The sequence below is a fragment of the Geotrypetes seraphini genome, chromosome 4, assembly GCF_902459505.1.
Source record: "Geotrypetes seraphini chromosome 4, aGeoSer1.1, whole genome shotgun sequence".
In the NCBI taxonomy this organism is placed as follows: Eukaryota; Metazoa; Chordata; class Amphibia; order Gymnophiona; family Dermophiidae; genus Geotrypetes; species Geotrypetes seraphini.
The window spans coordinates 204,349,092-204,361,882 of NC_047087.1; the positions used below are offsets into that span (position 1 = coordinate 204,349,092).

General features: G+C 48.7%; 1 protein-coding gene across 2 annotated transcripts in view; it reads left to right on the top strand.

Annotated features, from left to right (window-relative positions):
- LOC117358736 (transmembrane protein 150A-like) overlaps positions 1-12,791 on the top strand; it is a 163,261-nt gene that overhangs the window by 102,185 nt on the left and 48,285 nt on the right. For both annotated transcript variants that reach the window (XM_033940323.1, XM_033940324.1), the window contains exon 4: positions 411-478. In XM_033940323.1, coding sequence (XP_033796214.1) covers positions 411-478 — 68 coding nt within the window. The remainder of the gene's footprint in view (positions 1-410; positions 479-12,791) is intronic.

Consider the following 12,791-nt stretch of genomic DNA (forward strand, 5'->3'; position numbering starts at 1 on the left):
TTAATATGTGTAATCATTTAAATGCCGGTGCTGTTGTCTAAATGATTACAGTTGCTGCCAGCTCTGAAAATTCATCCCAGTAATTTATGCAGCTAACTCTTAAAGTCAACCATATAAATCATCTGAATATCACCCTGACTCATTTTATCTTCCTGTGCTAGAAGCAAACTCCTTGTCCCCCCCCTCTATCCTACCTGTGACTGGCCTCCTAAACTGTGGCAAGCATGTACCAAATAATGGGCGTCACAGGGGTGCATGGAACTGGGTGATACCATGTCTGATTAAGAGCATGGATATAGGATACATTTAGTAAAGGACCACAAAGGTCTTACCTCTGGAAGTTGAAAGGTTAAATATAAATATAATATATATAAAGGTTAAATATCAATATAAACCTTTGTTCCCTACAGTAAATGTGGCAGCTTGCCTCCGGAGAGCTGCTTCTTCAGCCTGATCTGCACCCTGGGCTCCTTTCTGGGTAAGTCACTCATTTATTTTATGCTACTTAATCTTTGAGCAACATACCGTAGTTTTGTTTTTTTTTTTTAATCAGTTTTCCCCCCTCAGAGGCTTTTAATTATTTTTTGATCCAATGAGCATGATCTTTACACTTGAGTGCATTGACAGGCCAAAGGTAGGGTTACCAAACGTCCAGATTTACCCAGGCATGTCCTCTTTTTAGAGGACTGTCCAGGCGTCCGGACGGCTTTTCAAAACCTGGCACTTTGTCCAGATTTTGAAAAGCTTTGAGTTGGGACTGCATCTGGAAGGCATTTCATGCACGGATGCAATGCAGTGATGTCACAAGCATGCGCGCATGCATGTGATGTCATCGTGTTGTATCAGCGCATGCACAGATGCCCTCCAGGTGCAGCCCAAAGACACAAGGTTTCTGTGAGACCAGGGCTTGGGGGACAGAACGAGGCAAGGCTGTGGGCGGGACAGGGTGGGACTGAGGCAGAATGGAGCGGGGCCAGACATCCTCTTTTTGCCCAGAAAAAATCTGGTAACCCTAACCGAAGGGGAAAGAATAAATGGGTGGTTTGAGAAGTTTAGGTAAGCCTATTCTGTGGCTTTGTAGTACTTTATTATTATTGGGTTTTCTTAAACAGTCTACATAAGCAATTTTATCTGTGACTAAAGCGCACAAAGCTTCACAGGCAAACAAAGAGAGGCAATTATCTGCAAACAAATAAAACAACAAAAAAAAAACCAAACAGAACAACAATCCAGGAAAGTGCAAGTTAAAAGAGTGAACACCTGACATGGCCACATTTTGCCCAAAGGCTGCATCAAAGGTAAAGCTGTGATACAAACATATAATTAAAATCATATAAAAAAGCACAAATTATCCCCCTCTCTTACAAAGCCGTGCAGCAAAAGCCCCAAACCCTTTATACCCCTATGGGCTTCGGGGCAGTCACTGCAGCGGCAGCAGGCTAGAGTAGTTGCTCGTGCTGGCGAAGATTTTAAAGAACTAGCGGGGTGGGGGGGAGGGAAAGAAAGTGAGGAAGGGAGGGCACAAGCATGGGGGAGTGGGGTGGAGAGGTGCTGACACCTCCACCAAGATGGTGCCTGAGGTATTGCGTTCCCCCCCCCGCTCCCCCTTACTATGTCACTGTCTGCCCTGCTGGAAACAAGGGCTTACTTATATGTCCCCCAATGGGGTCAAAGGTCAAACAGAGAAATCTAAAAAAGCTTTTAAAATAGATTATTTTTAAAGTAAAACCTTGTTAGAATTAAGAATAAAGGATAGGAACTTAAAAAGCTTTGAAAATAAATTATTTTTAAAGTAAAACCTTGTTAGAATTAAGAATAAAGGATACCACCTTTTTGTAGTTACAGAACCACATTCAATGCGGTTTACATACAGGTACTCAAGCATTTTCCATATCTATCCCGTTGGGCTCACAATCTATCTAATGTACCTGGGGCAGTGGAGAATTAAGGCCCCCTTTTATCAAGCCGCGTTAGGGTTTTTTTTATCGCTGGCCGCTGTGGTAAAAGCGCCAACAATCATAGAATTCCTTCTTGATGGTTAAATAGAGATTTTCATCAAGCTATGTGTGACTTATTTCTATGTTTAAATTAAAGGGTGTGGGGTGGGAATGGGGAAAATAATGTGGGGTGGGCAAAGGATGGAGGCTGTTTTCATTACCATGTCACTCTGATTCCCTTTAACATTTTTTTTGCCCTCCTCTGTACCTTTGCTGGTTCTGTTATACCTTTTTTGAGATAAGAACATAAGAAGTGCCTGCACCGGTTCAGACCTGGGGTCCATCTAGTCCGGTGATCCGCACACGCGGAGGCTCAGCCAGGCGTACCCTGGCGAATACCTTAGTCACTCATATTCCTCAATGTGTCCTGCAAGAAGATGTGCGTCCAATTTTTCCTTAAATCCTAGAATGGTAGTTTCCTCCACCATCTCTTCCGGGAGAGAGTTCCAGGCGTTCACCACTTGCTGTGTGAAGCAGAACTTTCTGACATTTGTCCTGGCCGTATCCCCTCTCAGCTTCAGTCCATGACCTCTGGTCCAAGTCTGAGTCACATTTGCCAATGTGAATAACGCTGTTTCTTGCTCACCATCCTTTCCCCCTGCTGGTGAGTGAGCTTGCTCCATTTTGTCGATTCCTTTTAGTATTTTAAAAGTCTCTATCAGATCCCCTCTCAGTCTTCTCAAGGGTGAATAATCCCAGTTTTCTAAGGCGATCTTTGTAGCTCAAGTTCTCCATACCTTTTACTAGCTTCGTCGCTCGCCTCTGCACCCTCTCCAGCAGTGTTATATCTTTCTTCAGGTATGGAGACCAGTGTTGGACACAGTATTCCAAGTCTGGTCTGACCATTGCTCTATAAAGCGGCATTATGACCTCCCTTGATCTACTCGCGATTCCCTTTTTTATCATGCCTAATATCCTGTTAGCTTTCTTTGCCGCCGTTGTGCATTGAGCCGACAGCTTCAGGGTCCTGTCTATCAGGGGAGCTAGTACTGCATATGGTACTCAAGATACGGTTATACCATATGGGTTTCTGATATTATTCCATTCCTTTCCAAATAATTCCTAATATTCTATGTATTTGCCTCTTTTTTTTTTTCAGCACCACCACATACTGAGCAGAAGATTTTACCTTATTCTCTACTCTGACTCCAAGATCGTTTTCTTGGGTGCTGACTTCTAATAAGGAACTCAGCATTTGGCATCTATCTTTGTGATTATTTTTCCCTACATGCATCACTTTGCACTTGTCCACACTGGTACAGTTTTCAGCTGGCACAGTCACTGCATTAAGTATCAGCACCAGTGCTTAACTTAGACTCAAGTTTAAGTTTCAAGTTTATCAAAATTTTGATAAAACGCAAATCAAAGACTTCTAAGCGTTTTACAGTATGTATTAAAAAGGGGGAGACAATAAACAAGTAATTATCCCAGGACAAGCAGGCATGATATTCTCACATGTGGGTGACGTCATCTACGGAGCCCCGATGCGGAAGCATTTTCAAGCAAACTTGATTGAAGATTTAAGTTTGCTCTGCTGCTCCACGCATGCGTGCCTTCCTGCTCCACTAGGGGGCGCATCCCCTCGTGGTCTCCAGTTCAAAATTTGCCGCTGAGCCTAGAAGTCGTGTTTTTTTTCAGGCTCTGCCCAACAACTGCCTTCTAGCACCGCGATTTTTCTTGTTTTTCATCGTTTAAGTCACTGTGCGCGAAAATCTTTCTTCTTCAACTTGATTCCTGCTTCGTTTGACCGACCCGGAGGCTTCCGGGTCCCCGTGGCCGCGTGGCTACTCGAGCCGCGGCCACTTTCGATTCTATGTCCCGGCCTTTGACCGGCTTTAAAAAGTGCACCCGGTGCGAACGGCTTCTTTCCATCACAGACCCGCATTGCCGGTGCATCCTCTGCCTGGGGGCCGCTCATCCAACCGACTCCTGTCCCCAGTGCGCTACTTTCCAGAACCGGGCCCTCCGTCGAAGGAAAGCCCGCATGGCGGATCTTTTCGCCCCAGACCAACCTTCTACCTCGGCCTCGAGGTCAGCCCCGGCCTCGGCCCCAGCCTTGACCTTGGCCCCGAATACCTCGGCATCGCCTCGAGACTCGACTCCGAAGTCCTCGGGACAACAGAAAGCCTCGGCTCCGGGTAAGTCCCCTCTTCCCTCTTCAGGTTCTGTACCAGCGAAGAAACCAACCTCGGGGACACCGGCGACGCATGGCGGAAGTCCCATGCTTACAGCCCCGACGAAGCCCTCCAAGCCTTCGGGCCGTGCCTCCACCACACGGGAATACTCTGATACGAGGTCGCCCCCGGTGGAGTGCACCGAGGCAGGGGACATGCCTTCGATGCTGTCCGTGCCCGTCTTCCAGGACTTACTCTGAGCAATGATCTCGTCGGAGCTGTCTGCTGCAATGGCCCACCTACAACCGGCCTCTGCCTCGACCTCGACCCCGCATGTGCCAGACCAGCCTGAGCCTCGCGTCGAGCCACCTCGGGGAAAAGTGCACAAACTTCGCCGCATCTCATCCTCTTTGGACTCCTCGCCGAGGCACCCGAGGCGCTCTCCCTCCACAGACCGCCACAGGGCAAAACGTCGGGCAAAACCAACAGAAACCTCGAACCGCCGTACCTCTAAGAAGGCCCGGGGTTCCCCCACTCTACGAGGCCGTTCACCTACACCTCGTACGGGACCGCTGAAGGTGGCAGAGTTATCACTCTCCAACCCACGCATCCTCCGAACTCCCCCTCGGACCGGGGCTCCGATCCGAGGTTTCGGGCTTTCACCAAGGGAGTCCGGGTCGAGGTCACCGATTCGACATCGATCGATACCCCGAACCCCGGCATCGTCTCCGAGGGGCTCCTCGAGACGTCGGAGATCCACGACCCCGGAACACTTTCACAGTACTTCCCCGGTCTCGGAGCTTGGATCGGAGCAGGAACCTCGCTACTCGAGAGGAGCCTCCCCTTCCTTCTCCACCCGACGGAGGTCTCGTTCACTGACCCCCCACGGGGCCTCGGGAACATCCCGACCATCCTTCTCACGCTTTGTCCAGGACATGGGCCACGCTTTGAATTTAGACCTCCATTCCGACTCCAGATACTCTAAAGAGTACCTAGCGGAACTGGATATGCCATCACTACCCAGAGAGTCCCTTCGCTTACTGCCCAACCCGATACTCCAACAGGCTCTCTTCAGGAACCTGGAGACCCCCTATATGGTCACAGCCGTGCCCTCCAAAATGGAAGCCAAGTACCGTACAGTACCCTTTCCGGGATTTGAACAACCACAGCTCTCCCACCAGTCGCTGTTAGTAGAATCCTCCTTAAAAAAGGCTCACCCCTCCCGGGTCTCAGCGGCGGTCCCCCCAGGCCGAGAAGACCGAACCCTAGACAAGTTCAGCAGGAGACTATATCAAAATGCGATGATGGCCTCTAGGGTGCAAAGCTACACTTTCACCTTCACATCCTACCTCAAACACCTCCTTTGAGACTGACCTACCGGCCTCCCGCCAAGGAGCCTTTAGCCTACTTTTGGAATCCCTCTCCAACCTACACCTCCATTTATTCCACGCGGCCTACGATGTCTTCGAACTCTCCTCCAGAGAGGCAGCTTTTGCTATCGCCATGCGCCGACTAGCTTGGCTACGCCTGGTCGACATGGACCCCAACTTACAGGACCGGTTGGCTAACCTCCCCTGCGTGGGAAAAGAACTGTTCGATGACACTATCGAGGCGGCTACAAAACGCCTCTCCGAACACGAACGCTCGTTTGCCTCCCTCGTCCGACAAAAGCCCAAACCGCCTGCGTCCAGGCCGTATAGGGCCCCTCCGCGCCGCTACCCACAAAAATCCACTCCTTCCTTCTCGCGGCCTCCACCCAGGCGTCCGCAAGCCCACCACCAGGCCATGCCCAAGTCCCAACCGCCCGCGACTACCAAACCATCCCCGTCCTTTTGACGGGATACGCGGAAGGGGGCGGGCCCCCTCCTCCATAGTCCCAGGCCTCCTTCCCATCGGGGGTCGCCTCAAAGCCTTTTACCCTCGCTGGGAACAAGTCACGTCGGACGCATGGGTCCTTGGCGTGATCTCATCAGGATACTCTCTCAACTTTCGGGCCATTCCTCCAGACAACCCCCCAAGGAATTGCCCACCCAACCGGACACAGCTACCCCTGCTCCTATCCGAGGCTCGAGACCTGCTTCGCCTCAGGGCAGTGGAGGAGGTTCCCCCCGACCAACGGGGGAAGGGCTTCTACTCCCGTTACTTCCTGGTACCGAAAAAAACGAGAGACCTACGCCCAATACTAGACTTGAGACGCCTCAACAAATTCCTAGTACGGGAAAAATTTCGGATGCTTTCCCTACCGACCCTCTACCCCCTGATCGACGAAGGCGACTGGCTCTGCTCCCTCGATCTGAAGGAGGCGTACACACATGTCCCAGTACACCCCGCTCACCGCAAGTTCTTGCGTTTTCAGGTGGGGGACTGGCACCTACAATACCGAGTCCTCCCCTTCGGCCTAGCATCATCACCTCGGGTCTTCACCAAGTGCCTCGTGGTGATCGCAGCAACCTTACGTTCCCAGGGCCTCCAGGTATTCCCCTACCTGGACGACTGGCTGATCAAAGCCCCGTCCAGGGAAGGGGTTATCTCAGCGACCCAACAGACTATTACCTACCTACAAAGTCTGGGGTTCGAAATAAACTTCCCAAAATCCCAACTATGCCCCTCGCAGTCCCTACAGTTCATCGGGGCCACGCTGGATACGGTTCGCCTCCGTTCCTTCCTCCCCCCTCCGTGCCTAGAGGCGTTAGTAAGTCTGAGTCGAAAGATCTCTCTGCTGACCTCGGTATCAGCTCGACAGATGATGACTCTCCTAGGGCACATGGCCTGCACCGTCCATGTCACAACCTTCGCCCGCCTCCATCTGAGAATCCCTCAATGGACCCTGGCCTCTCAATGGCGTCAAGACCGCGACCCGATCGACCGTCCCGTGACAGTGACTCCTTCCTTGCAGAGATCGCTCCGCTGGTGGGCCGACTCTTCAAATCTTTCCAAAGGTTTACTCTTCCTCGCCCCTCATCACAGCAAGGTACTCACCACGGACTCGTCAGAGTACGCTTGGGGAGCCCATCTGGACGGCCTACGCACGCAGGGGATGTGGTCAGTGGAAGACCGCCGCTGTCACATCAATGTGCTAGAGTTCCGGGCCATCTATCTCGCAGCTGTAGCCTTTCAACATCTGCTCCATGACCGGGTTGTCCTCATCCGAACCGACAACCAGGTTGCAATGTACTACGTAAACAAACAAGGAGGAACAGGGTCTTGGTCCCTCTGCCGGGAAGCCCTGCGCCTCTGGAAATGGGCAATCTCCAACAACACCTTCCTTCGAGCGGTGTACATACAAGGAGAACAAAACTGCCTGGCGGACAGACTCAGCCGCCTCCTCCAGCCACACGAGTGGTCACTGCACTCTCAAACCCTACGACAAGTGTTCAAACAGTGGGGGACACCTCAAATAGATCTGTTTGCATCCCCCCACAATCACAAACTGCATCTCTTCTGCTCCCGGATGTACTCCCCGGACCGGCTCGAGGCCGACACCTTCCTCCTAGACTGGGAGGGAAGGTTCCTGTACGCGTTTCCGCCATTTCCTCTGATCCTGCGGACGCTTGTCCACCTGAAAACAGTACAAGCCACCCTGATCCTGATTGCACCTCGCTGGCCACGCCAGCCTTGGTTTTCCCTTCTACTTCAACTCAGTGTCAGAGATCCACTGCCTCTGCCTCTGTTTCCCTCTCTACTGTCACAAGGTCAGGGTTCGCTGTTACATCCCAATTTTCAATCTCTTCATCTGAATGCTTGGTTTCTTTCCCCCTGACTGCTCTCCCCGTGTCTCAATCAGTCAAGGAGATATTGGAGGCCTCTAGAAAGACCTCGACGAGAACCTGCTACTCCCAAAAGTGGACCAGATTCTCAACCTGGTGCTCCGCCCACAGCCAGGACCCGGTGTCGGTCCCCGTCCCTCTGGTCCTTGACTATTTACTTCAATTATCTCATTCCGGCCTAAAGACCAACTCCATTCAAGTACACCTCAGTGCGATTGCGGCCTTTCATCAGCCCCTGGAAGGGAAAGCCCTCTCGCTCCATCCCTTAGTCTCTCGCTTCATGAAGGGTCTTCTGAATGTCCACCCTCCTCTCAAACCCCCTCCGGTGGTTTGGGACCTCAACGTGGTTCTGGCTCAACTAATGAAACCTCCATTTGAGCCCCTAGACAAATGCCATCCAAAATTCCTCACTTGGAAGGTAATTTTCCTGCTCGCGCTCACTTCCGCCCGATGGGTTAGTGAGTTACAAGCTCTGGTAGCGGACCCACCCTTCACGGTATTCCATCACGACAAGGTGGTACTCCGCACCCATCCAAAGTTCTTGCCTAAAGTAGTGTCTGATTTTCACCTCAATCAGTCCATTGTCTTGCCCGTATTTTTTCCCAAGCCCCACTCTCACCCCGGAGAGGTGGTGCTCCATACTCTTGACTGTAAGAGAGCGTTGGCCTTCTACCTCTAACGCACTCAGTCACACCGGAAAGTCCCACAATTATTTTTGTTCTTCGACCCAAACCGGTTAGGCCACCCAGTCTCCAAGCGCACCTTGTCCAACTGGTTGGCCGATTGCATCTCCTTCTGCTACGCTCAGGCTGGTCTCACACTGCATGGTCGAGTAACGGGACACAAGGTCCGAGCGATGGCAGCCTCCGTAGCGTTCCTCAGGTCCACACCTATTGAGGAAATCTGCAAGGCCGCCATGTGGTCTTCGGTTCATACTTTCACCTCCCACTACTGTCTGGACTCACTGTCCAGGAGCGATGGCCGGTTCGGCCAATCGGTTTTGCGAAATCTATTTGCTTAAATTGCCAACTTCCCTCCATCCCTTTTCAGTTAGCTTGGAGGTCACCCACATGTGAGAATATCATGCCTGCTTGTCCTGGGATAAAGCACAGTTACTTACCGTAACAGGTGTTATCCAGGGACAGCAGGCATATATTCTCACAACCCGCCCACCTCCCCGAGGTTGGCTTCTTTGCTAGTTAAGTGAACTGGAGACCACGAGGGGATGCGCCCCCTAGTGGAGCAGGAAGGCACGCATGCGTGGAGCAGCAGAGCAAACTTAAATCTTCAATCAAGTTTGCTTGAAAATGCTTCCGCATCGGGGCTCCGTAGATGACGTCACCCACATGTGAGAATATATGCCTGCTGTCCCTGGATAACACCTGTTACGGTAAGTAACTGTGCTATACCCACTAAACCAGGGATCTCAAAGTCCCTCCTTGAGGGCCCCAGTCCAGTCGGGTTTTCAGGATTTCCCCAATGAATATGCATTGAAAGCAGTGCATGCACACAGATCTCATGCATATTCATTGGGGAAATCCTGAAAACCCGACTGGATTGCGGCCCTCAAGGAGGGACTTTGAGACCCCTGCACTAAACAATACTTGACCAACGTAAAACAATAGGGAAGTTGGGAGAACTACAAAATTAAAAGTAAAGAATACATAAAAGGTTAACCACAATAGGATTATTGAGCAACTCTGGCTTGTAACCAAGGGCTCCTTTTAATAAGGTGCGCTAGCGTTTTTAGCGCACGCAGCAGATTAGCGTGCGCTATCCCCATGCTACGCGGCTAGAACTAACGCCACCTCAATGCTGGCGTTAATGTCTAGCATGCGCTATTCCGCGCGTTAATGCCCTAACGCAGCTTAGTACAAGGAGCCCCAAGTCTGCATAATCAGCCTACTATCCATATAAATAAAAGTTCTGAATATAGATGTTAAGTGATGACTATTCCAGCACTATCGGGATAGATTAAAGCCTGTAATTAGTAGGCCTCTATCTGTATAATTTATCTATGTAGAGGGCAAATCTATAACAGTGCATCTATATTTAGATATCCAAAGAGAGCAAGTACAAGTGGATTGATTTTTTTCCTCTGTCAAAAATTACAAAGACTAGGGGACAATTGATGAAGTTACAGGGAAATACTTTTAAAACCAATAGGAGGAAATTTTTTTTTCCACTCAGAGAACAGTTATGCTCTCGAACGCTAAGAGCGGATAGCATAGCTGGTTTGGAAAGGTTTGTACAAGTTCCTGGAGGAAAAGTCCATAGTCTATTATTGAGAAAGATATAGGGGAAGCCACTGCTTGCCCTGGATCGGTAGCATGGAATATTGCTACTCCTTGGGTTTTGGCCAGGTATTAGTGACCTGGATTGGCCACCGTGAGAACGGGCTACTGGGCTTGATGGATCATTGATCTGTCCCAGTAAGGCAATTCTTATGTTCTTATGTCTATGTAGCACTTAGTCTATAAAGCAGTAGTCCCAAGGCTGCATGCGACCTTCAGTTAGCTGAAATGCTCTTCAAATCCTGCAAATGCATTAATTTAAGTCTTGCCCAGTTGATATAGTAACTGCAAACAATCTCTTGAATGTGTTACTCAGGTGTCTTATTTATGGAATTTGCTACTGCTGACAGTAGCGTAGTAAGGGTGGGAGAGGGGTGTGGCCCGCCCCAGGTGCCTTCTTCGTGGGGGGGAGCGCTGGTGCCTCCCCTCCTCCATCTAATGCCCCTTTATTCAAAGACAGACTTCTTATACCCTATCCCCCTCACGATCGCTTAGATCAAACGAACAACATCTGTTATCTATCCCTTCTTTGAGAATTATCAACACTAGGCATTCAAACATTTTCTCCATAACAACCCCACTGCTTTGGAATTCCCTACCAACTGACTTGAGGGAGAAAAAAAATCTGATTTAAGAACAAACTGAAAAGTTTTCTATTTAAAGATGCGTTTGATCTTTATAGGTTTTCAGAATTTCTCAGCCGTCTTCTAATTTTAAGTTATCTTTCATAATTGGATTTTCCCTGCCATGTTTTTCTGTCCTATAACTAATTGTAGTTCATACCCTTTTCCCCATTTTTCTGTTCATCTTTCCGTCTCTGTTTGTGGCATAGATTTTTAATGTCTGTTATTATATTGTATATATAACCCTATTTTTAAAGTCTTTGTATATCGCTTAGAAGTTTAATAAGCGATTTAATCAAATTTTAAATAAAACTTTAAATATCACTGCTAAATGCCAGATCTGCCTCTGTTCCTCTCCAGACCTGGCTCTGTATTATCAGGCCCTTTGGCAAGTTAAACAGACATATTTTATCCAGAACATTAAAAAAATAGATATCTGGATATAATAAGTGAGTTGTGCCACCTGCCAGCAAAAGTACAGCTCGTTTGCAGTATCAGGCCTGTTGGATTTGACTTGCTGTATAAATGGCCAGTCCTCCAGTCTCACCAGGACCTCCTGCAGTTCTTCACAATCTGTTTGTGATTTAACAGCTTTGATTATGTGCTAGCTTCAGAATTAATCATCTTCCTCATTGCTTCTTTATCCAGATCATTTATAAATATGTTAAAGTACTGGTACCAGTCCAGATCCTGGGGGCAGTCCACTATTTACCTTTTCTCCATTGAGGAAATTGACCATATAGTCATACCCCTTGTTTACTATCTTTTAAGCTGTTCTTAATTCACAATAGAACATTGCCTTCTAGCCTATGACTTTTTACATTTTATTTTTATTGAATTTCAAAGAAATCTAGAGGAAATATTTGTTTAAAATATAACGGTAAACATCTGCAGCCAAAGAAATATGGGGCTCATAATTGAAACTGAAATAGGTTTAAAAACCCACCCAAGTTGGCACTTGGACGATCTAAAAGACAGGTTGTCCAAGTTCCAATAATTGAAACGGCTTTTTAGACTTATCCAGAGACTTTTTAGGTCTCTGAATGCTGCTGTGTGCCCAGAACTGAAATGGGTGTTTTTGGAGGAGTGGTTAGGGCAGGATTTGGGCCGACCTAGACTTAGTCATCCTGCAGGGATAATCGAAGATTTGACGAGACTTGCCTAGACAGAACTTATACGTTGTGACTTAGACGATGTAAAGACACACATAAGTGCCCAAAAGTTATCTAAAGTGACCAGATAACCACTACAAGGACAAAGTAAAGACCCCCTCCCCCATGTTCAGTGACCCCATTGGATCCCCACAAAGTTCAGAATAAAAACGTAGTGCATACCTACCTCCGGAACATTAGCACTTGGCATAGGAAAGCCAAGTAGAGCTGCACAGAGGTGGCTTAAGTAGTCTGGGGGGTGTATTAGTGAACCATAGAGAGGAGGACCCAGCCCCATAAGCCACTCTAACCACTTCTACATCAATGGTGGAAAAAATGAGCCCACCAAAAATGCCCAAAACCCTACTATACTGCCATATAGGTGCCACCAGCAGTCCTAAGGGCTATTGGGATTGTAGGCAGGTGGGTATAGTAGGTTTTGGGGGTGTTTGAGGGGGGGCTCACCATGACCTATAAAGAAGTTGTGGTGAGATGTTTGTGGCACCCTTTTTGTGAAGTTCACAGCAGTGCCCTGTAAGGTGCCCCACTGTTCTGTTGCCATGTCTGGGTGGCCAGTCCATCACAATGCTGGTCCCTCCCACATCCAAAAGGTCTAGTTCTGGACATTTCAGACTTTGATGAATTTTTGGTCGAGAATGTGGTATAAAGATATACGTACTGGCAGTCTGGACAATCAAACGCCTGGACGTACAGATAGACGATTTTCAGAAATGGACATTTTACCGCTGCTGACTTTGGGTGACTAGCGCCCTACGTCCAAATCGTACTTAGACGTTTGTTTTGATTATGCCCCTCCACGTTTCTTGAAAATAAATGTTTATGAA